Here is a 23,831-nt window from a genome sequence, read left to right as displayed (position 1 = left end):
TAATACCCCGTCCCAAATGTTACAGATGCTTCAATATCACCAGAATAGAATCAGAGAAGAACAAGAACACGAAAGGAAACGTATGAAAGACACGAAAATGAAAGTACTAGTTGCACAATCCATTCCTCAAGACAGTCAGAAAAGGGGTCCAAATCAAGCCAGTCATCCTGCAGCTCCCGTTAAAGGAAGCTGCAATTATTGTAAACAGCCAGGTCATTTTATAAACGAGTGTGCAGTTCTGAAACACAACATAGCTACCAGTAAGACTAAAGAAAGACCACGTCCGCCAAGACAAGAACAAGTTTCACAGACTCCGCAGTCACAGAATGCACCACAGACAGTTACAGCTCCGCAGCCTATCGCTGCAACACAGCATGTTACACAGCAGATGTACCAGTATGCACAGTCTGAGTATCCAGAGTATCAGCCATATTCATGAAACAGCCTAGAGAGGGAGGTAGGCTTGCCTCTCATCGAGATACCTGTAGATCAAGAAGGTCCCTATGTTCATAGTCAAGTACTAGGGAAAGACAGAAAGTTTCTGATTGATACAGGGGCAAGTAGGACCACCATCAGTCACGCCGAAGTTCCAGGGGCTCCGCTCTCAGGCTCAAGAAATGTTTCCCTTGGATTTTCAGGAAAACCTATCGTAAATGAAATTTCAAAGCCAGTTACTCTAGAAGTAGGTCCATTGTCCCGCACTACTGATCTGTTACTTACTAAGTCATGTCCAGAAAATCTGTTAGGCATTAAAACACTGAAAGAATTAGGTGCAGTTATATGCTGTTCCCCAGAGGGAATACGATTGTTCCTACGTGACTTCAAGGGTCACTATGTATTACGAGATTTTGATCCAAGATTGTCCAATGTTCCGCAGCATCTATGGGCGCAAGGTCCAACTGATGTTGGCTTTATGCAAATCACACCCCATCGTGTGACTCTCAAGCCAGGTGTAGTCCTGCCACGAATCAGACAGTACAGATTGCCACCTGAGGCTGTAGCAGCCTTATCCAAAATTATTGACGAGCTCATGGCTCAAGGAGTAGTTGTAGAAACTGACTCCAATGTATGTAATTCTCCGATCATTCCAGTCATGAAACGTACTGATCCGAATGCACCTCCAGTATATCGATTAGTGATTGATCTCCGAGAACTTAATAAATGTATTATTCCGCAGTATCCAGTTGTCCCAGATATCTCTTCCCTGTTGACAGCCATTGATTCCGAAGCCTCATTTTTTACAGTCATAGACCTCAAGAACGCATTTTTCAGTGTTCCCATTCATCCAGACAGCCAGTTCCTTTTCGGATTTTGTTTAAATGGAAGGAGCTATATGTTCACACGCGCTCCTCAAGGTTTCACAGAAAGTCCTAGTATTTACAGTCAAGCACTCAAGAGACAACTAGACAACATTCACATGCCAACTGACACTGCCCTGCTCCAGTATGTCGATGATCTACTGATCACAGCCCGTTCTGAATGTGCTTGCGAGCGAGCATCACTTACAGTCTTGTATTTCCTTGCCGAGATGGGACACAAGGTGTCCCCTTCGAAGCTTCAATTCTGTGTCCAGCAAGTGGTCTACTTAGGACACTTACTGTCCAAGAGGGGTAGGCAGTTGACACCAGACCGTATTCAGTTAATAGCGAGTCTTCCTCAGCCCAAGACCCAGAAGGAGGTACGTGCTTTTATCGGCCTTACTTCTTATTGCAGACAATGGATTCCTCAGTATGCATTTCTAGCCAAGCCACTGATACAGTTAACGACACAGGAGGCAGCCGTATCGACTGTCCTCTCTTGGACATCTGAACATACACTCAGTTTTAATGAGTTAAAGAAAGCCCTATGTCAAGCTCCAGTTCTAGCAACACCGAACTACAGTAAGCCTTTTACACTTTTCGTCAAAGAACGCGAAGGTACAGCATTATCTGTCCTCACACAAGATCAAGCAGGACAATACAAGCCCTGTGCTTATTTTTCGAGCACATTAGATTCTGTAGCCCAGGCTCTGCCTGCGTGCCTCAAGTCAGTTGCAGCCACAGCACTAGCTATCAGACAAAGTGATTCCATAGTATTAGGACACTCCCTGACAGTACAGGTTCCACACTCCGTGGAAGTTCTTTTAAACCGAACACAGACTCAGCACTTGACAATTGCGCGTTTAACAGGTTATGAATTGACACTGTTCCAGCCACACATAGAAATCAGACGCTGCAATATTTTAAATCCTGCTACACTATTACCATCAGTTACTTCGAATTCTGCCACACACGACTGTGTGGAAATAGTTAACATCATGACAAAGCCAAGACAAGATTTGACAGATATTCCATTTCCAGATCCAGACCTGACACTTTATGTGGATGGTTCATGTATGAGAACAAGTACAGGAGAACTAGTCGCCGCGTATGCAGTGACTACTGACACTGAAGTTATTGAAACCCACCGTATTGACACCCTGTCTGCTCAAGCAGCAGAGCTAGTTGCTCTGACACAAGCCTGCATACACGCCAAGAACTTGAAAGTTAATATTTACACCGATTCACGTTACGCATTTGGAGTTGTACACGACTTCGGAGTGCTCTGGCAAGAGAGAGGTTTCATGACTTCTCATGGAACCAAGATTCAGCATGGTCTCCTCATTCAGGCTCTGTTAGATGCCATACATTTACCGACATCCATTGCTATCATGAAATGCAAAGCACATACGAAAGTTACTGACATTATTTCCCAGGGTAATGATCTAGCAGATCGTACAGCCAAGCTTACAGCTCAGACACCAGACATTCCAGTAAATAAGACACCGACACACATTCCAGATCCGACTACATGTATGACAGTTAAAGACCCTACTCAAGATGTCATAGATATCCAGTTACATGCTACTCCCGATGAAATCAAGAAATGGTCTGAACAAGGAGGGGTCCAGACAGGTCAGGGATGGGTAACAAAGGGTAGAGCCACATGGTTTCTCCCAGACTCTATGGTTCAAGTCATCATTAATACCGCACATAGTCCAGCACATTTAGGAGAAAAAGCTATGTTAGATAGTATCCAGAACATTTGGTTCAACAAGCATTTACGAGCTGCAGCCAAGCAGAAAGTCCGTACCTGTATGATATGTTGCCAGATTAATCCAGGTAAAAGTGTCCCGGTGGAACAAGGTGGATTCCAGCCCCCTGACCACCCTTTTGAAGTCCTCCAGATGGATTACATTCAGATGGAGCGATGTCGAGGTTTCAAGTATGTCCTTGTAGTTGTATGCGCTTTGTCCAGGTGGACAGAAGCATATCCAGTCCCAGATTACACAGCCGCGACCACTGCCAAGCAGTTGGTTCGTGAATTCTTCCCCCGTTACGGACTCCCTAGAGTCGTATATTCTGACAACGGCCAGCCATTCTCATCTGAACTCATGAAGCACGTTTCCCTATTGTTAGGATACCAGTGGAAGTTCCATTGTGTACGCCATCCTGAAGCAGCCGGTCTCGTAGAGAGACATAATCAGACTTTGAAAATCCGTATCGCAAAAGTTTGTCAAGAGAAAGGTGTAGACTGGCTAGTAGCTCTGCCAGTTGCTCTGTTCTACATGCGCATGGTCGCACATTCCAGATCAGGTCTGTCCCCGTACGAGGTCGTATTCGGCCGCCCCCCAAATATGTGGGGTACTCCTAGACCCCGAAGTATTACCGATGTTTCAAGTAATATGCTGACAGATTACCTAGCTTCCTTGATGTCTGCCCTCAACTCTTGTCGTTCACAGGTTGCTGCCGCATTTCCAGACAATACCGAGGTGGCACCGCATGAAATCGTTCCAGGATCCATGGTCCTAGTGCGTAATTTCGACCGCTCAAGTCCACTGGAGCCTCGCTGGAAGGAGCCCCGACAGGTCCTCCTGGCCACCCGTACAGCCGTGAAGTTGGAGGGACGCAAAGGCTGGGTGCATCTTTCGCATATAAAGAAGTTTTATGGATTGAAGCCAGTCTTAAAGAACATTTCCCAGGATTCAAAGGACTGCCAAAGTACTATTCTTAAGGACTGTCCCGCAAAAGACATTGCTACGAACCCTTCCCTGTTAGAGAAAACTCCGCAACAGGAATATAAACTCAAGTTAAGGTCTAGTAAAATAAGTCAGCCAGTTTGATTGTCTAAGTCCTCCCCTAGGTGAAACGGTTAGACTGTTTCTGACATGTATAAAATAGACCCCCATAGTGAGAGAGTTAGTCAAAACTCAATCCGATGTATCGTTTTTCTATGTTTCATATTATTTCTCAGTATTATGATTTCCTGCACCAGTTATGCATTTTACCTGTATTTTCCAGTTTCTCATATAAATGAGTCTTCTAATGCTACAGTAGAGCACACGTTTAGTGATCTGCCTCCTCATGAACTCTCTTACCGCCTCGCTATGCGTAATAACTCTTTCATCCGCATGTTACATTATTCACACCAGACCAGCAATGCCACTAATTGTTGGGTGTGTGGTCGACTCCCCCCTTTCCAGACACCGAAGGGAGTTCTGCCATTTTTTCCTTATCCATTTTCACATAATGGTTCGTGTGGAGCATGGTCCACGTTAACGTCATCCTCAACAGATATGTCTTTTCTTAACAGTACATGTTTCCCAGACAAGCAAGGTCTTCCCCACAGAACAGGGTTAGATCTAGAAAACGAAGTTTACAACTTAGGTAATTATTCTTCGAATTTCATGGTCCTGAATGTTCAGTCTGATTCCACTCCAGACTTACCTGCTATTTCAGTACTACCAGTCAAAGGCGAATTATGTGTTAGAACTAATGGTTCCGTACATGTAGGACATAGCGATTGTACTACTATTGTCAAATATAGTGACAGTGGGAAATCTATTTTCAAAGCTTCACGCCATTCTTATTTTATTTGTGGTCAAACTGCATATGTTCGTCTGCCCCTCGATTGGGAGGGAACCTGTTACATTGCCTTCTTACTGCCACCAGTTTTCCTAGCCCCATCTGATTATCATAGAAATACACATCTAGTACACATTAGACATAAAAGGGAGATAGAGTCCCCCATTGTCGATTATACTGAAACTGCTCTAGAACAGTATACAGATTTCAATAGAGGTTTCTTCTTCTTTATAGGACCTATCCAGAACAGTAAGCTAATCCGTAGGTTAACCAGAACCCTTGAAGCTGTAGTCAATGAGACTGCCTCTGCTCTAGGTAACTTAACTGAAGAGCAATCTGCTATGAGATTTGTCGTTTTACAGAATCGTCTCGTCCTTGACGTCATACTGGCCGATAGGGGCGGGGCCTGTAGAGTCATCGGATCTAGTTGCTGCATTTTCATTCCAAATAACGCGCCGTCTGTTTATTCAGCTATAACCAGACTCCATAAAATTGCCCATCTGTTACACCAAGATCCAGGCACCTGGACGTGGTCCGGTTGGTTCTGGAATATAGTTTCCGCCTGGGGATGGAAAGTCTTGTCCTTTCTAGGTATTGCAGTAGCGATCATATTCAGCTGCTGCCTCTGTATACAATGTGGCCCTGCGATTTGCGGCATTTGTGCTACCTCTTGTATTCCTAGTCCCAAGTCCCGTTCTAAATCCCGTTACAGGATAATTCGAGACGAGCAAATGATACTGTATGAAATGATAGATGGTATCATGAATATTGATGTTTCCTGATGAAACGTAGTGACAAGGAGGGAATGTGGAAAAGTAAATTTTGCCATGTTCTGTGTCCCTACGCGTCATCCATCATATGTTATCTGTGCATGATTAATATGCATATGTATTCCCTATGTTCGATTAAAGACGCAATTACAGTTGTGTCCACCTCTAGTATGCCAGTTTCCAGTTCTCGTGAATACTACGAATATCAGGCCCATGTGAAGTCACGTTGCCACGTTTCTCAGTGTGCACGTTATTCCATTGTAAAGTCCCCGTTTCTAGGCCTCAGAAGGGCCTGGACACCAGATTCAGCTCCTGTCTCCTGTCTCCTGAAGCCTCGCTGAGGAGCGATACAGCCCCCACCTGTATCCTCGACCCTTCACTTACTTCCTGCCTCGCAGTGCCCGGCTCAGCCTGGCTCTGCCTCTGAGTCTGCCAAGAGTATGTTATGATTCCAGTTATCAGTTCAGTCCTCCTTCTCTGCATTCCTAAAGCTACTGAACTGCATCAATAGTTTCCGTCATTGTCTAGCCTTTACGTCTCCACGTTAGAGAAATACTGCATTTTAATGGTCATTTAATATTCTTCATCACGCACTACATATAGAATAATGCATGCTCCAGTCTTAGAGTCCGTTAGCCTCTCCCCTCCTGACTCTTAGTTCATATCAACATGTTCTCTAAACATCAGATACTAGATACTGCTTAGGTACATGTCGCCCTGACTCTCCAGACTTCAGTCTCTGCTCCTAGCACAGAGTTCGAAGCCCCCAGCTTCTCCTAGTAACACGTCATCGCCAGTTTGCGCGCACCATTAGGTCAGAGGTCCCGGCTCCTTAGGTAGCCCCCTCCATGTTTCCGCCCCATTCATGACATATTCTGTTACGTTTGCATCACATGTCTATGTATACGCCTCTGTTACACCTACTTTCACCCTTATCTTTCGCGACTGCTATTGACCACACCCACTGCTACGCCTATTGCAATGTAATGCTATGTGTTTGCGTTATGTATATATGATCGTGCACTGTTATTAAAAAGTTACTCCTGCTCCTTGTCCCGATTCTGCCCCCGGCAGCGCTGCCATCCTATTCCTGTGCAGGTTGTCCTGTTCCTGTCCTTTATGCTGTAATAAACCTGCAAACTCCTACTACCTCGAATCTTGACTCTTATTTTATTGAGCTATCTGTTATTCATTTATGCATTCAAAAAGAGAGGTATTATTTATTTATTTACCACAGGAGAACCGAGTTGTATCCATCGACCTGGTAAAGCCACAATCATGTGGCCAATAATAAGTAGTAGGCCCAGTGGACTCCCAAGATGTAGCAGAACACCAACACCTGCTACAATACAAGAGGTTCAAACTGAGAGACTAATCACATTTGATAAACCTACAGTGAATAAAAAAAGGACTATGCAACAATGCCATGGAACTTGTGCCTCTTGAAACCCAAATTGCAACAGTTCGTCAAGAAACACCTGTCTACAACAATGTATCCTCAGACTATGCTAATGAAACAAAAGATGCAAAAGCAAATACAAATCCGGAATCAATTTCAACAATTGACAGAACTGCATCTGGCTACTTCATCAATTCCGATGACTTTTCTGAGGATCCAAGCGAGCCTGAAGAACAGCCAACAACAAAAACTTTTAAAGACAAAGTAACAGAACTCTTTCATCAACTCAAAGAAACCTATCGGATTTCTCCATGGATTGAATTTTGGATTGTGTTAGGTGTACTTTTCCTCCTGCTTTGGCTCATCATGGTTCTTTGGGAAATTTTATTGAAGGAAAATACAGTACAATGGACACAGCAAGTCAGAACATCAACTTGGTCCTAAAGCCACACAAGTCATCTCACATCGAGAAAAGAGAACTATCATCCGTGAATGTCACAGCCAATCCAATACCCGGTGGGGTAGCTTGGGACAAAACAGATTACGAAATCTATGGCCTGGTCGAGCTCTTGAAGTATCCACACCAGTTTAAGGTTTCATTGAGTGACTTTGTAAAACCGTGCACATTCTCTGATGATTGGGAATTTGAAAGTATTCATGATATGATGTCAGATTTAGTTATGTCAGCAAAATTTAAAGAACATGATTTACAGGGTTCATCGAATTATGAAGAAATGTACTGCTACAACCACCTCGCACATCATTTGCATAAATCTGCTCAACTTAGAAATGTTTTTAATTATAATCAATGGGAACATTGTGCAACTCCACCAAAAGGCAGTTCGAAAACATTTTACGAGAAATTCCCATACTTCTCAGGGTTTAACACAAGTGATGCAGAAACGTTTTATTTTAAAATATTAAATAAGACAGGAATGAAAACAATGCTGACAAACACTAAATTAATCTATTCAGAAGCATTTTATGAAAAAATGACTACATTTGTTTTTGATTTCTGGAAAAACAACGTTGAAACAAAAACCATCTGGGGTACAAAGATTGGCAGGTCCAAGGTTTAGAATCATTATTTAGAGCCTGCATGATCCCAGAACAAATTATATTCTTGAATGACACCATTCAACAGACAACCTGTGTTGGCCTAGCCAAAATTAAAGACTTAAACAAACCGTCTATTCCAAAGCCAACACCTGACTGTAATAGCACTACAGATGTTGAGATAGACGTATCCCATATTTTTAACCAAAACAGAACACATCCTGATTGGAAAAAATGGTTGATCCGGCCCACAGACACAAATAGCTGTCAAGATAGATTCCTGAACAAATTACAGTGGTTCAAATTGACCAGGCCAGACCCTAGATACTCCCAGAGACAACATCCAGGGATAGTTACAACATACAATGTAGGAAAACTCTGCCTCGAATGGCTACACACATCCACACAGGCAGAAATTAAGCAACACTTGACTTTAGTTAAAGACGGTGCTGACTTGCGTGAATTCATAATGGGACCACGCAAAAAGCGTCAAAAACGTTTCATAGCGGCTGGTGTATACGCAGCATACAACGAAGCTTGGAAAATATTGCAAATTGAAACAGCAGAAAAAATACGAGAAATTGATCGTATCAATTTGGAAAAATCACTTTCTGTTGTGAACAATGGGTTAATGACTGTCTTCCAGAATATATTCACTGGACAGTATTGTATCATCTGCTATTGATATAATAGAGCAGGACTTACTAATGTTACAACACGGTCAGTCCCATTTGCGGTCTATTGTACAGCTTGGCTGGACGTTGCAAAATCTGCGTTCAGGCTACGTGCCCTGGCGTTTAATCAACACAACGTCACTATTCTCTATCTTTAACCTTACTGATACACAAATCAGCTTGGCACAGAAAGGAGCAGAGTATACAATTCTGAGCATTGAAAAACTTGAAAGATTACCATTGACAATGTCAGAAAGACCTGTCATTGAATGGATAATACATGGAATAACAACAATTCCGATAACAACTTTCCAATTTAAATTCTGTCAAGAGTATATACCAGCAGGCCAGTATGAAAGGTTGGGTAAAGGGTACATTAAGTCATCATGGAAATTACCTTACACACACACGTTATAGTGCAAAGGAACAGAATGTATTTCTTAGTGGTAACAATTGTAAACGATCACTAAGTGGTATACTTCTTTGTCAAGGTATTAACTTGCATGGGGCCTGTGAGGGGACTTCAAATAACCTTTAATGTCACCAGCATGGCACACCTGCAACTCGAAAAGAGCCATTCTTTAGACGGCTTTCTAACGGGAGCTATATTCTAATAGTGGACCACAGATGTTGTGGCATGGTGCCAGGAAAAGCTTCTTGTGCGCGTTAGTTCCATGGTCACTTGCTGTATGCAAGTATTGTATCCAAACAGCACTCCAGACATGGAGGCGAAGATTTGGCCCTTTTTTGAATATCTCTTCTATTCGAATTGATACTTTAAGCAGAATGAAGTCTGTTCTTTTACAGACAACTGTGCCCTTGACGTCATCAAAAGAAACGTATGATCTTCAAGTTGCAAGGACAACGGCAGAGATACATACCCTTTTATCATCAAATTGCCCAGTGCATTTCGCAGAAATGTTAAGCCAAATCCTAAATATGTCTGATACCAGTGGTATCCCACATATATTTAAGACAATTTTTTCGGGACTGTTAACACCCTTCCAAACAGTTTTGGGCATTTTTCCTAATTTTGTCCATTCTGTCTTTGGCCGCCTACCACTTCTGTTGGGACTCGTAGCAGGCATTTTATTTTTGATACTTATGCTTCGATATGGCAAGCCAAGTCGCAGACAAGACTCCAGCAACAATGGAAGAAACGATCCTAGCTATACGCTATCCGGACCGCATAACTAAAGTCCTTGGATTAGCCCGGCTAAGAGATCTGAATATGACCTGGTTTCAGACCCATCTGGCAGAATTGCATCTTACCTGTGCTTCGATGTATGCTATGCGGAGAAGAATGCGTGTTGGACGTCTGTCTTACACTACCATCAGCAGTACCATTGGATACAGATACTTTGCTAAGTCCTGTAACGGCTCATGCATCGTGTTGTCCCCAGCGGCTACCCATTCTGATGACGGCATTCGTTGAGACTTCACCACTGCGATTAAAGGGTAGTGAAGTACGAGATGAGAGCAACATCACCCAGGTACGACCTGTGAGCATTGCTGATCCTGACATCGATGATAGCAATCATTCTCACGACTGTACAGTTGCGGCATTTTCGAACTTAATCGAACTTTCACCTGAAGCCGTAGACAACTTTTTTGCGAGTCTGTCTGAAATTATGTTTTCCCCCGAACAAAAAGAATAACTTTTTAAGCAAACTAGTACACAGCGTTCCCTGAACTCTGAATTCGGCCTTCGGCTTTGATAAACAAAAGCTACTGAACATATTTGGAACTATATTTTTCTCTCTCCCCTGAAAGCGAAATAATTTTTTTTCCCGATTCCAAAATATTTACTTTTTTTCTGGCACATGTACTCTGCTTAAAGTAGAACTATTCTTAGAGAACAGAGCTTCTATTTTTAGGAACTCTAGAGACAATACCTCAGCCTCGAGCACATTTACAGCAACTGTATTTATATGTGATGGAATGGTCTCGATCTTTTTTTTTCTGTATTAAGAGCCATTTCATGTGTAAATTTCGCAAATCATTCATGCCGATATATATATGCATCCTTTTTAATGAATGATTACACTGCTTGAATAGCGTACAGTACCTATAATCAAATTTTCGTCTATATCTATGCACCATTTCAATTGCTAACAAATGTATTTTGGGGTGGGTTGAAATACACATGCATTTTTATATGTTTACTATTGCTTAGTTTTAGTAATGATGGACATTAGATCGTGGAGTGGGTATTGTGTTTTTATCCAGGAGCCTAAACGGATATTCCTATTTTATGCCCTTCTCCGGTTATAATCAATAATATCCATACAACGGCATAATAATCATCCATATTCAGTCGTAGCACATGCGGTCACATTAAGCAAGGCTACTTCCCCGGCCCCCTAGAAAGCACGACGAGTTCTCTAAACAAATCCAAACCTCCAGCAACCTGAGAAATCCCCCTTGCTTTGTTTTGATTTCATCCTAGAACTCCTCTAAAGCACTGTAAGAACGGCCAGTTCTTAGTGACATCTTCATTGACGTCTTATGTCCAGCCTTACTTCAAACCCGGCACCTTACAGGTATAAATATACCAACGTTGCCTTAAGCAAACACACGGTGGTGGTTTTGGGAGCAGCTATCTACTTGCCCGAGAGCCCAGCTGATGCGAGAGCCCACAGACGCTGCCCCTCCCTTTTGACGCACTGAGAGAGACGCTGTATTTTCTCCTGCCGACAAATCCAGCTCCGGTGTTTCCAGATACCTTCGCGGGTTACTGGGATATCGAGTCCGGAGAGATACCAGACCTCCTGCTTTCTAATACCCAGGTACGGAGCTGACTAAACCCTTAAAGAGAATTCTTGAGTTAGATTCTTGGCAAAATGAACTTAACTTAATCTGCTAATTACTTACTCCTTCCCACGTATTAGGCTTAGGTCAGGTACACAGGGGTAGGCGTATTTAGAAGCACCAGTTGAGTATGTTAGTCAATGTATATGTATATATATTCTATGTATTTTAAAGTATCTTATGGCTACGAAACCATATCAATGCTTTTACAGTATTATTTTATAATCCTCCTTTTACTGTACGCACTTTACTATGAGTATTGCAATCGTGGCAATTCATTTCTCTTGTATGAGGAAGAAGACTGCTCAATAAATTGCACCTTTTATTGAAACCGCCCGTCTCTTTTCTCTGCACTCTGGTGAAACTAAGAATGCACATTTGACTGAGTGAAATAGCTGTCTATTGATCAGATCAGAATTAGCTTTATTTGATTTAAAATCATAAAAGCAGCAGCAAAAACACAAATAAAATACATCCATATTACATTACATATCAATTGTTAAAAAACAGGATTAAATTGATAAAACGAATCAGCTAATCAACATAAACCGAAAAAGACTGTCAGCAGTTATTTCTGATTGATTTGGATGCTTATAGGTTGGTTCTTGTGAATAGTGCTCAGGAAGTACAGAATTTCAACAGAGGTTCGAATCTGTTAGGGGCTACAAAACTAGGGGCATTAAACGCACAGAGTCCCCCTCCCCAAACGTTATGCTTCTTTACTGCCGTTCTTGATGACTGGATAGGTGGAATGCTCGGATAAAAGTCGTGTAAATCCCAAATGCGAATTGTGCCATCCCCCTCTTTCTGCTTGCATGATCGTAAATAAGGGACTATTTTCCTGTGCTTGAATTTGATTAGCACCAAGTCCCCAGGGATGGCTTTTGGCATTGCACCCAACCACCCCACCCTCCTAACGCTTAGAATCCCCCCATCTAAGTCAGGAGGCAGAGGTCTATTGGTCTGTAACCAGGGCATGACCTTATTGAGCAGGTCTTGACGTGTTTCATGATTTCCATGATTTAGTGGTGGAATCCCAGAGACAACAGTCACATAAGGGGCAGCTTCAGGGGGTAAGTTAATTCGAGGCATTCTAACAGGTTCGAGTTCTGGTTTAGCATCAATACGATTTATTAACGGGCGTTTTATGGGCAGTTTGAAACCTGTTGTAAAAGGTAATGTTTGTGTATGAGCATTCTTGCGGGAATTCAGCTTTGGTTTTACCGGGATAGTGAGGGGAATAGGAGCGTCTGATAGTACCGGTTTGGTACTTTATGAAATATGCGTTTTGATTGTCAGTTCCATACCAGATAACCTGTCCCCCCAGATCGTTTATTTTGGCCACCAGTGGTGATATGAGAGATGTTAGTAAGTGCTCAAGCTGTGCCAATAAGGTTGGTTGGAGGGGTGATGGATGGTTTTCTACTTCTCCACGCGCCATATCCCCCGATACTGTGATTAAGTTGGAGTGGCGAAGAGAGGGACAGGAGCATAATTGTTTTATTTTGGCCTGCTTCTCTTTAACAAAGTCATCATCGTGCTTCCTTTTAGTGTTAGACCCCCCCGGAAGTACATTGGCTGGGGATAGGTGTTTATTAGAGTGAAGAGGTGAGTTCTGCAAGGTGGCGGTTACATCATCATGATTGGTGGCCATGCTTATAGTGGGTAGTATGTCCGGGACGTATTTAGTTCCGCACAGGGCGTTCAGCTCCTCCCAGATAAGACATATTATGATGCGGATCACCACAGTAGGTCAATAGAAATATGAAGGAAAATCCCAGTACCTCTTCGAAGGAAATGTCAGTGGTCTGGCCCGTCCCGTCCTCCTTAGGGCCACAGAGGGCCCGCCCTTGTCCCGGGCTTCTCCCGGCGCTACCCGCGCGCTACCCGCGATGCTGGGGCTGCAGGCCGATTTATAGCATCTCCGGGCGCGGTTCTGAGAATCTGCGGCTTCCGCCGCTAGGGACGCCGGGAAATGGAGTCCGGTGGCAACAGCGTCTGCAACCCGGTGCAGTGACCAGCGTCACCCGGGTAAGTTCAGCAAATATCAAATGCCCCCACAAGTTAGAAGCAGCCCCGCTCCACCGGGGCTGCAGGCCGATTTATAGCGCCTCCGGGCGCGGTTCTGAGAATCTGCGGCTTCCGCCGCTAGGGACGCCGGGAAATGGAGTCCAGTGGCAACAGCGTCTGCAACCCGGTGCAGTGACCAGCGTCACCTGGGTAAGTTCAGCAAATATCAAATGCTTCCACAAGTTAGAAGCAGCCCCGCTCCACCGGGGCTGCAGGCCGATTTATAGCGCCTCCGGGCGCGGTTCTGAGAATCTGCGGCTTCCGCCGCTAGGGACGCCGGGAAATGGAGTCCGGTGGCAACAGCGTCTGCAACCCGGTGCAGTGACCAGTGTCACCCGGGTAAGTTCAGCAAATATCAAATGCCCCCACAAGTTAGAAGCAGCTGTCTATTGTTTTCACACGACTCTAGAGATACACTCTTATTCTGAGGGAGCAAAGTTGTCATGTTATATGGTTGTCAGAAGCTAATCCCTTCTTGTCTATCGAGGGAGGTTAAACTCCTCCTCGTTTATTCGAGAAAGTTTCTAGTGACCTCTGAGCTAGCTGGCAAACCTTAAGTCTAATATAGTCAGTAGAGACCTAAATAACCCCAGTCCTACGTCTACACTGATTAATATATTATTCCAATGCGCAGAGCCTATTGGGAATGTAGGAACTACACTACAGCGTGAGTAGGGAAAGCTGTGCATGTTTTCACCTGTGACCAGGAATAAGTAGCCAAGGCCTGCTTTTCTCCCTGCTGGCTGAGGGGACATGACCTAGGGAATCCAAAGCCACCTGCCTTGGAGTAGCAGAGCCTGCCTGCCAAAACCAGTAACCCATGTGAGGAGAGAAGAGTGTGTGAGATAAGTCCAGTGGGGGAGTCCTTTAGAGTTTACTCCCTTTGAGAGGTGGGAGGAGACTGGTGCTGTAATGATTGGGTTGATGCCCATGTGCAGGATGAAGTGGGCGACCCTTGTATGCAAGAGGAGGGCCGCCTTAAATGGAACTGTGTGCATTGCGGCACCGATTGGGCGGACCTGTGCATAGTGAGGAGCGGCGACCCCATATGCCAGGAGGGGGCGCCATGAAAAGACTGCCATAAAGTAAGGGCCTTTGTGCGGTAGGCCACAACCTTACATGCCAGTAGTGGCCTGCGTTGAGGGCTTCAGTACCAATCAGGCTGGAACCTGTGAGGATATGATAACCCTGATGGCCAGAGGGTGTCACGGACCAGCTAGTCGTGTGACCTGGTAGGAGTAGTCACTAGAGGAGTGAGACCCTGCCCGGGATGAAGGCTTTTGCACAAGGATCTTTGCACTGCAAAGAGGAGCCACGGAGAACCTCTGGTCAGCACCGAAGCACAACCATGTAAGAGGACTAAACTGCTGAGTGCAACCCGCTTGGGTTCTATGCAGCAAATTCACCTGAATCAGCTGCCGCTACTCCAGCATCTGTGAAAGTGGTACAGTCAGGAACTTCAGTCACTCCGATCCTGCGAGGTGAGAGTTAGACTGATTACGGGCTAGTCGTCCCCAGTGGAACTTGCTACTTGTTAGTGCCGCAGCAATGGAACACTGTTGTCTTTAACAGAGTATTAGATTAGTGGACTCTTGAGATTTGGACTACTAGTGGGGCTTATGATGGATGTCGCCAACAATATATGGACATTAACCACTATTGCTAGAAGCAAGGAGGAAATGGGACCCAGGAAATCATCTAACAAAACACTAGAGAACTAACCTCAGTGGGATTTTTGCAGTAGTTTGTGAAAGTCAAGTTTCCTTTGCACTGGTAAATACCCCCCCCCCCCCGCCCAAATAGGTGAGTATTTGGTTGGGCAATAAATTGCTGCTGCAAGCATTTTGAGCTGTGAGGCTCTCTTCACTACCTTGTATCCACATCTCCCTGAGGGGCTTTGAACTGCTTCACTATGTTACTACTGAGTGTACAAAAGGGATACTTGGCCCAGTTGCTCAGAATCCATAGCAGGTCGGGCCCTGGGAACTCAGGAGTAAAGACCTCAACCCCCAGTGTCGGGCACGTAACCCCCTGCTTGCCTGATGGACCTCTGGAAGCCTTTCTGACAAGGTCGGTCTTGTCTGGCAATCTTGTAGCTGAGGAATGGCTGTGTGATGTCCACTGCAGGGTTCAGCCAGGTTTCTGTGAAGGAAGGTAGGTCCCCAACAACTACATCATTGTCCCGCATAAGGTTCCCGATCTTAGTGGCGTGTTTGGTGAGTGAGCGGGTGTGGAGGAGCATCTCTGCAGGTGTGGAGGAGCATCACGCGAGTGTGGAGTGTTGTGTGGGTGGTTACAGGTCCTATTTTATCTACCACCCCATCAGACCCTCCTGCCCCAATGTGTGTATTATGCCTCACTCCACTCAGATGACTATTTCCTTTCTCCTACAGTCAGATTGATGGTCTCTCTCCAGAGTATTGGGTGGATGTCTACAGGAAAATCAGTTGTGAGAATTAACCATTGAAATGTTTACATTGAAGACACTGATATTTCTTATTGTGAATAAATACATGCTAAAACCAATAGGTTTAAGCAGATGGCATGGAACAATGCATACTCACCAGAGACTTGTGGACTTTTTACAGCATCTACCAAATCTGAAACGCATTCCAAGTTCTTGGTTTTCAGGGCACTCGTTGCTACCATTATAAAAACTGGCTTAGTTGTGGGTGGCAACCCTGCTTGTTTTCTGAAAAGAAAAAAAAGATATATATCTGGACTTTTGGAGCAAAAAAGTGAAAGCCAGTATTGGTGCACCAATGCAAGTAGACTTAATAAATTCATGTTGCAAATTCTTTACGAAATCCCTTTTGCAGGTCTACAGACAATAAAAGTGAGCCAAGCAGTGAGCATTTGGATAAGCAGATATGATGAAGATATCCAGAAATATATTTCAAGAAAACTTAGAAGCTGGAGGGAAGATCCTATATAAGGCTAAATCAGAATATTCCTGCGTGGTCATACAGCAGAAAGTTGCCCTAAAATGCGGTTTCAGATGGCAACTAAACTGCCCAAAACTACATGGGATTCCTTTGATGTCGGATATGGCTTTATTTTGTGACAAGGAGAAAATTATGGTCACAAGGACATTAATCTAGAGCGTAATACATTGGATAGTGAGATATAGGAGATGGCAGATTTGGACAAAGGAGATACTCGGCAAATACACTGCCATTAGTATCTGAAGCAAAGGAAGAGGTTATATTAAGCAAACAGAAATCAGTCCCAAATGAAGATATCTGCCCTATTAACACCTTGAAAGGGTAGCTCAAGCCACGGCACCTGAAAATGCGTCCCTTTTGAACTTTATTCTCAGTAGTAGTGCAGCCACTTCCAAAAAACGTAATCATTGTCCCTGCAAAGTGAGCAATTGCAGTTCTATGCTTCCAGCAGTGTCAAAAATTGGAGGAAATGTCATAGCCAAATGGCTTTTTAGCCTGCTGAAATACAAACCTTCTAGATCGTAGCCAAATGGGGTTCCAACCTGGCCTCAGGAGAAGCTCCTCTAGTATCAGTGTTAAACCAACTTATGCTAGACTTTGACAGCAGAACCCACACCCGTCTTTCTGTTTGATACATCTGTCTCTTACTTCTAATCCTTTGCATAGACTCTACATCACCCTGAAGAAGTCCTGTTTCTAAGGACGAAACACGTTGGCTGTCTGTCTTTTAAAGAATGAATCAATAAAGGAAAAGAAAAACTTGATCCGTGTACACCTGCTCTGTGGCTCCGTAGAAATCTACCACTCAAATGATATTTGAACGCTGTCGCTAAGTGGTGCGGCTCTGATTTAGATTTTTCATTGTACCTCAATGATCTGCTCTGTCTCCAATCTGCTTTCATGTTTATATGCAGTCATTGGCTAAAAATGTCAGGTTTGAAATCACTATATATGCGGATGGATTCATCTCACCTTCCTTAGACTGAATGGGTCTAAGACTAAAGCAAAAATAACTCTTGGAGTTTGATGTTCTGGCTGAAGCCTCTTGAACCACCTCCAGTGACAACGCAGAAATTCAAGAGCCTAGGATTTATATTTGATAAGGAACTTAGCCTTGTACATCCAATGAATGCAGTTGTCTCTACCTGTTGCAAACCACAATCTTCCATTTTATGCAGATCAATTTAAGAGCAGTGCTAGCAAATGCAGAGCTCAATTGGATTATGCAAATATTTACTACTCAGATCTTCCAAGCAGAGATTGGCAAACATCAACGAAACCACAATTTAGCAGTCAGGGCAATACTCAGTCTGAATTTTTTTTTTACACCATTTCAGAGGTGTGGCGGTTTATTCACTGGCTCCAGGTACAAAGATGGATAAAATGTAAGGCTTTTTGCTCCAAAGATTTTTCTACCATTTTTAATAGACTTCTTATTTTTAGGTCTCGCGTGGAGTCTGCGCACATGTGCAGTCGAGATCGCGAGATTTTATGTTTTAAGAAGAACTTCACTAGCGAGGGTTAAGCTCCGCCCCTCGTCTCCATTGGCTGGCCTCCTAAACGGTGGCCAGCCATTGGAGAAGAGGTCCTAGTGGCGTTCTCCTTTCTCTTTAAGCCCTGTCTTTTTCAGATTGACTTCCCCGACGTACTGCTGGCGTAAAAGCTTTCTTATCTTCTTTATGGGTCCAGATGGCCCCATAAAGATGATAAGGAACCTTTTACCCCAGCAGGAAGTCAGGGCGCCCAGTTTGAAAGAGACAGGGCTAAAAGAGAAACTTCTTTCATGTTAGTATAATCGTGGCGCATTATACCAACATGAAAGAAGACAGCCTGCAGCTGTCGGCAGTTCTGCTGGCGGGAGAGGAGCGACTGCTCTGCAAGGCCGGCCCTGAGGTGATCATGGGCTCTGCGCTGCGGCCCTCTGCTGTGGAAGAGGCGTGCTGGCCCTGCAATGTGTGCAGTGGAGCTGCCGTGGCACCTCTAAAGTGCAGGTCAGAGTCCTGGCTTGTTCCGGTGCATGTTGGCTTGAAGCGCCAAGGCAGCGTCAGAGCGGCGAATTCGCACTGCAAGTGGGACTGAAGCAGTGTAGCCACCTGTCGTCACTGCCAGTGTTCACTCCGTGACTCTTAACACTGCTGATATCCCCACACCGGTGTCTCTGGCACAGGTGTGGCGTCCTGCATGCAGCCTGCAAGGAGGACTGCTTGGACCCAGCCGCTCTACATTAAAGGTACATGCATATCGGAGACCTCAGCCCGGCCTACTCCCTGGGTGCAGGCCGCTCCAGGTCTGTGCCCAAGCTGCACCCAGTCTGGAAATGGCAACTGCCCCAGAGCAGCAAGAGCAGTCGGTGACCGCGGGGCCGGACATCACCCGCTGAGAGGGAGGAGCCTGCGAGCGGTGAACCCCTAACGCCTGGACCCGGAGAGGCTCACCGGCAGCAGGCCCCGAGGACCTTCACCCGCGGCGGGATCAACCGGGCTGACTGACACCTGGACGGAGCCTCCTAGGGCCAGCAGCCCGGCCCCCGCCCGGGGCTTTGGGCTCCTCTTCTGCCTTCTGCTACAGGTATGGCCGCGCATGGCCGGACCTCGTACTCTTGGGCGCACCCCACGTCCAGGGGTTGGCTCACTCAAGCCCTGCAAGTTCCTCACACAGGGGTTGGCTCACTCCCCAACCCCTGCTCTCTTCCTTCGTGTGTTGCTCTCTGCCCGAACGCTTGTCATCCTCGCCATGGGTGAGGCTCGGCCCCTCCTCTACCTATAGCAGTGAGCAATCCCAGGAGTCTGGAGCAACTGCGGGAACGAGGCGTGGGAGAGTATCCTCAGCATCCAGGGAGAGGTAGTGAATTTACCCACAGGAGTGCGCACAGCCCCAGGATACAAGCAATTGCATATAGCCTTCCGCGCCCGGTAGGGGCACCTGCATCCCCAGCCAGCGCAGCCAAGGCATCCGAAGCAGCAGTGGCCATGAACCGCAGCTTCAGCAGGTCGCAGAACCTGCGCTTCCTGGAGAGTAACAGCACCATGGAGGTGAAGAGTAAGGTGAGTGGGTTCAGCTCTCAATTGCACAGAGGTATGGGTACTCTCTTTCCGTGCAGCTCCTGCAGTGTGTAGACTGTGGGGTAAATTATACCCGGTAAATCCCTGAAATGTCGGGGCATCTAGAACCAGATCCCTTTCCCCACTTTGGACCTAACCCCTTCCATATGCGCCTCTGACAGGACACAGCAGAGCTGGAGACTAAGATCTCAACATTCTGTATGTTTCTACATTGTTATTTGCAATGTTTCAGTTTGCTTGATAAAGTTCATTGAGTAGTGGGGTCTGTCCATATTTGTTACTTGCTGGTGTTCCTGGAGTACACAGTTTCTCAATTTAAATTTGCACAACATAGGCTGTTGCTCAAACATGGAACAGAAGACTGATTGGTGGATATACTTGCCTTTTGTCCTCAACCCATTTCTTTGTTGGTAGCTCCGGCCGCTTTGCTAAGTCACTTTTTTGGGGTATACCAAGTCTACAGTATTTACATTTAACTTTTGTTGCTGTAGGATGAGCGTGTGTATGGCGGTGGTGTAATTTTATGTTATGTTATGTTAAGGCCGTACTTTTAGAGCGCACGGCTACCCGAAGGGGTGTCCCGGCGCTTTGGCAGAGAGACCTGAAACCTAAAACACAAAGGCAGCAGCACCACAGTCGCAGTTATTACGCGGAAAAGAGCATGGTCTTCAGCTCTTTCCTAAAAGCCAGGAGACTCTTGGCTTTGCGTAGGGAGAGAGGGAGCTCGTTCCAACAGCGAGCTGCCACAAATTGAAAGGACCGTTCTCCCATCCGGACACGTTTGGCCGTGGGCACCTCCAATTTAGCCAAATCGGCAGATCGCAACACCCTCCGCGGCACATAGAAGGCGATCCGCTTTCTGATATAATTAGGACCGATAGAGTGGAGGGCTTTGAAGGCCAGCGTAAGAATTTTGAACCTGATTCTTTTGGAGATAGGCTACCAGTGCAACCTATTCAGAAGCAGTTGGGCGCTGGTTCTCCTAGGCAAGCCGAAGATGGCTCTGGCCGCCGAATTTTGGACAATTTGTAGTCTGGCCAGGAGGTACCTAGGCAGACCCGCAAAGAGCGCATTAGCGTAATCTAACCTAGATCCCACTAGCGCCTGAACTACTGTCTTCCGGTACTGTAGGGAGAGCAGAGGAAGAAACTTCCTCAACATCTTGAAGATGCCAAAACATTTCCCGGATATCCCCATAATGTGGAGGCGGAAAGAGAGATCATCATCAAACACCACTCCCAGATTTTTCACTTGGGAAGATGATTTCTCAGGGGGGAACATATCCTGGGGCCACCAGGACTTCCAGCCCGGGTCAGGGCCACAGCCAAAGAAAAGCAGCTCAGACTTATCCGAGTTGCATTTCAGGCTGTGCCGCTGAAACCACGCAAAAACTGCACTCAGACAGTCTTTAATCCTGTCGCCGTCAAAAGCCTCTCCTTTGCTGCATGTGAACAGAAGCTGGGTGTCATCAGCGTATGAGATGACCCGGGCCCCATAAGCCTCCGCTACCGCCGCCAGAGGGGCCATATAGATGTTAAATATGGTGGGGCTCAGAATGGAATGAATTTGAATAGGAGAAGCACACCTGTTTTCACGATTTCCAAGACTATTTTATATAGTAATGATCTACGCGTGCAACAATGGTGGCACGTTTGCCCTCACGTGCCCACACTTGAACCAACCTATCTCGAGTGAATTACACCCGACCACTGAGCACTGTTGCGAAACTCTGTTGAGTTTATTTTCAAAGTTTAAACCATATCAAAATTTCAATAATGTCAACATAACTTTTCAATTCAGTACATTGAACAAAGCAATCATTATTTTTTAAACATTTCAGTTCTTTTTGAACTTTAGAAGAAAACAGCGTACATAACACAACGTGTCATTATTACATTATACATTTAAGAAGCCCGATGCATTTCGAGCCCTAAGAGGCTCTTCCTCCGGGGCCTGAAATCCTCTCCTTCTTAAAACTGGATGAAAGAACCCTCGTGAAGGCACTTCACCGCAACTGATTCTAAGCGATAACGCTGTTCCTCAGTAACTCGTGGCTGTTGCCGGACGTTCAAAAACCCCAACCTCTAGCGATGGCATTTCAGCGGAGAACGGAGGAGCCCAGATCACCTGTCGGCGGCCCGATAAAAAGGATTGAAACCAATCCAACACCGTCCCCCGCAGACCGATCTCCCGGAGTCTTAACAGGAGACCAGCATGAGGGACGGTGTCGAAAGCTGCCGACAAGTCCAACAGGACTAACATAGCCTTACCCCCTAGATCGAGCGTCTCCCTGATGGCGTCGGTCACCTCCACGAGGGCCGTCTCCGTGCTGTAATTCGCACGGAAACCAGATTGAGACTCATGGAGAACGTTGTTATTCTCAATAAAGGTGGTAAGTGTGTGTTGAACATGTTTCTCAACCACCTTCGCCAGAGCAGGGAGATCGGTCTATAGTTAGCCAGCAGCAAAGGATCTAACTGAGGCTTTTTGATCAACGCTAGAATAAGTGCGTGTTTCCAATCCCGAGGCACCACTCCGGAGCTCAGAGACAAATTGAGCATGGGGTTCAGCAAGCTGTTTACTGCCGGGGCCACCCTGGCCAAACACCTTGCTGGACATGCGTCCAGAGGTGAGCCGGATTGAAGCCGGGACAGTAGCTCCAGCGATGTTGCACAAGACAGCTGCGGGAAGACCGATAGTGTGGGCTCCAGTTCTGCCTCTAAAGATGGTACCTGCCCGATGTAGGCGAGAGCATCAGCCGCCCCGGAGGAATCCACAGGGGGAAAGGAATCCTGAATAGTTTTAATCTTTGTGACAAAAAAGTCAGCAAGCTGTCTAATCCACCCTTCAGTGTGAGAGTGTGAGAGCGCTCCTACAGCAGGATCCACAAACTCCTTGACAATTCTAAAGAGTTCCCTACTGGTATTATCTGCTCGATCTATCCTATGCTCAAGATATTCCTTTTTGGCTTCAGCAATATTTTTATGATAGTGTTTTATGGCCTCACGATACTTTATTTTCTCCACTGGATCGTATTTACGACGCCAAAGTCGTTCCGCCTTTTTACAGTCTTGGCGCATTATACGTAGTGTGGAAGTGAACCAAGGAGCAGAGTCGTGACAGGGAGCAGTTCTCGCTAGCTTCACTGGGGCTAGCTCCACAAATCTAGTTTGCAGCCATTCCTGAACCAAGATCAAGTCGGTATCTAAGTTCCCTGACAATTCGCATGGGTGTTGACAGAGAGCAGCCGATAGCATATCTGCTGTCACTAAATGAAATGCTCTGGATTGACGAGTCACCTCCTTCGGTGGTCTTTGCCTAGACCTAATCTCATATGAAATAACAAACTTTATTAAAAAATGGTCAGATCAAAGGACTGGGAGCGGCGAGGACACTTCAATTGGTGCCGTAGAAAAAATTAAATCTAACGTGTGTCCTTTGACGTGGGAAGGGCTATCAAAAGGGGCAAGCCCCAGCAGTGCAGTTACCAGTCTCAGTTCGCAAGTCACTGCTGTGTGCATCCTCTGCACTGTGAAACGTTTGCATCACTATACTTGCATGTATGGGAATCTGATGTTTGGTTCAGGTTTAAGTCATATGTCCCTCACACATTACCACAAACACAATCCATTTAAGATGGAATCGATCCTGTATTCTAACTTTTTTTACCAGGCAGTCGCCTCTCACGTCCCACATCAGTGTTAGTTTGCACACGCTGTATTCGTATGGCTCTGGCTATTACTTTCCCAAACAAATTTAATGCATTACTAGTGCATTGCCTGCCTTGTGCAACATGCTGGTGCATTGCAGGAAGGTATTATATGTTCTCCGTTCAGAGTAGGCACGTTTAATGTTTACTTTAGGGACGTCTGGTAGATGCACTTGTTTGTGTGACACCGTGCGTGAGTAGGCTATGCACAAGGTATTCGATGGCATGGATACCTGTCGCATTGTCCCTTGTTTGGGGTGTGTGTGTGTGTGTGTGTGTGTGTGAGGGTGCACACATGGCACCTGACTTTGTGAGTAGGACGTGCAAAGGGTTTTGAGGGTTGCATCTGTTGTGTGCTATGTGAGAGGGTGTGCACATGGCAATTGACGGCATAAGGAAGCGTGCAAAGTGTTGTTGGGGTTGTACCACTTATTTGGTGTATGAGAGGATGT

General features: G+C 45.5%; 1 protein-coding gene across 1 annotated transcript in view; it reads right to left on the bottom strand.

Annotated features, from left to right (window-relative positions):
* The window catches only part of DDIT4L (DNA damage inducible transcript 4 like), a 130,182-nt gene that overhangs the window by 102,772 nt on the left and 3,579 nt on the right, over window positions 1-23,831 (bottom strand). The window contains exon 2 of the mRNA XM_078677478.1: window positions 16,228-16,355. Coding sequence (XP_078533604.1) covers window positions 16,228-16,312 — 85 coding nt within the window. The 5' untranslated portion in view covers window positions 16,313-16,355. The remainder of the gene's footprint in view (window positions 1-16,227; window positions 16,356-23,831) is intronic.

The sequence above is a fragment of the Lissotriton helveticus genome, chromosome 2_1 (genome assembly GCF_964261635.1).
Source record: "Lissotriton helveticus chromosome 2_1, aLisHel1.1, whole genome shotgun sequence".
In the NCBI taxonomy this organism is placed as follows: Eukaryota; Metazoa; Chordata; class Amphibia; order Caudata; family Salamandridae; genus Lissotriton; species Lissotriton helveticus.
Note: the sequence above shows the minus strand (reverse complement) of the source record. Positions and strands in the feature narration are given on the sequence as shown.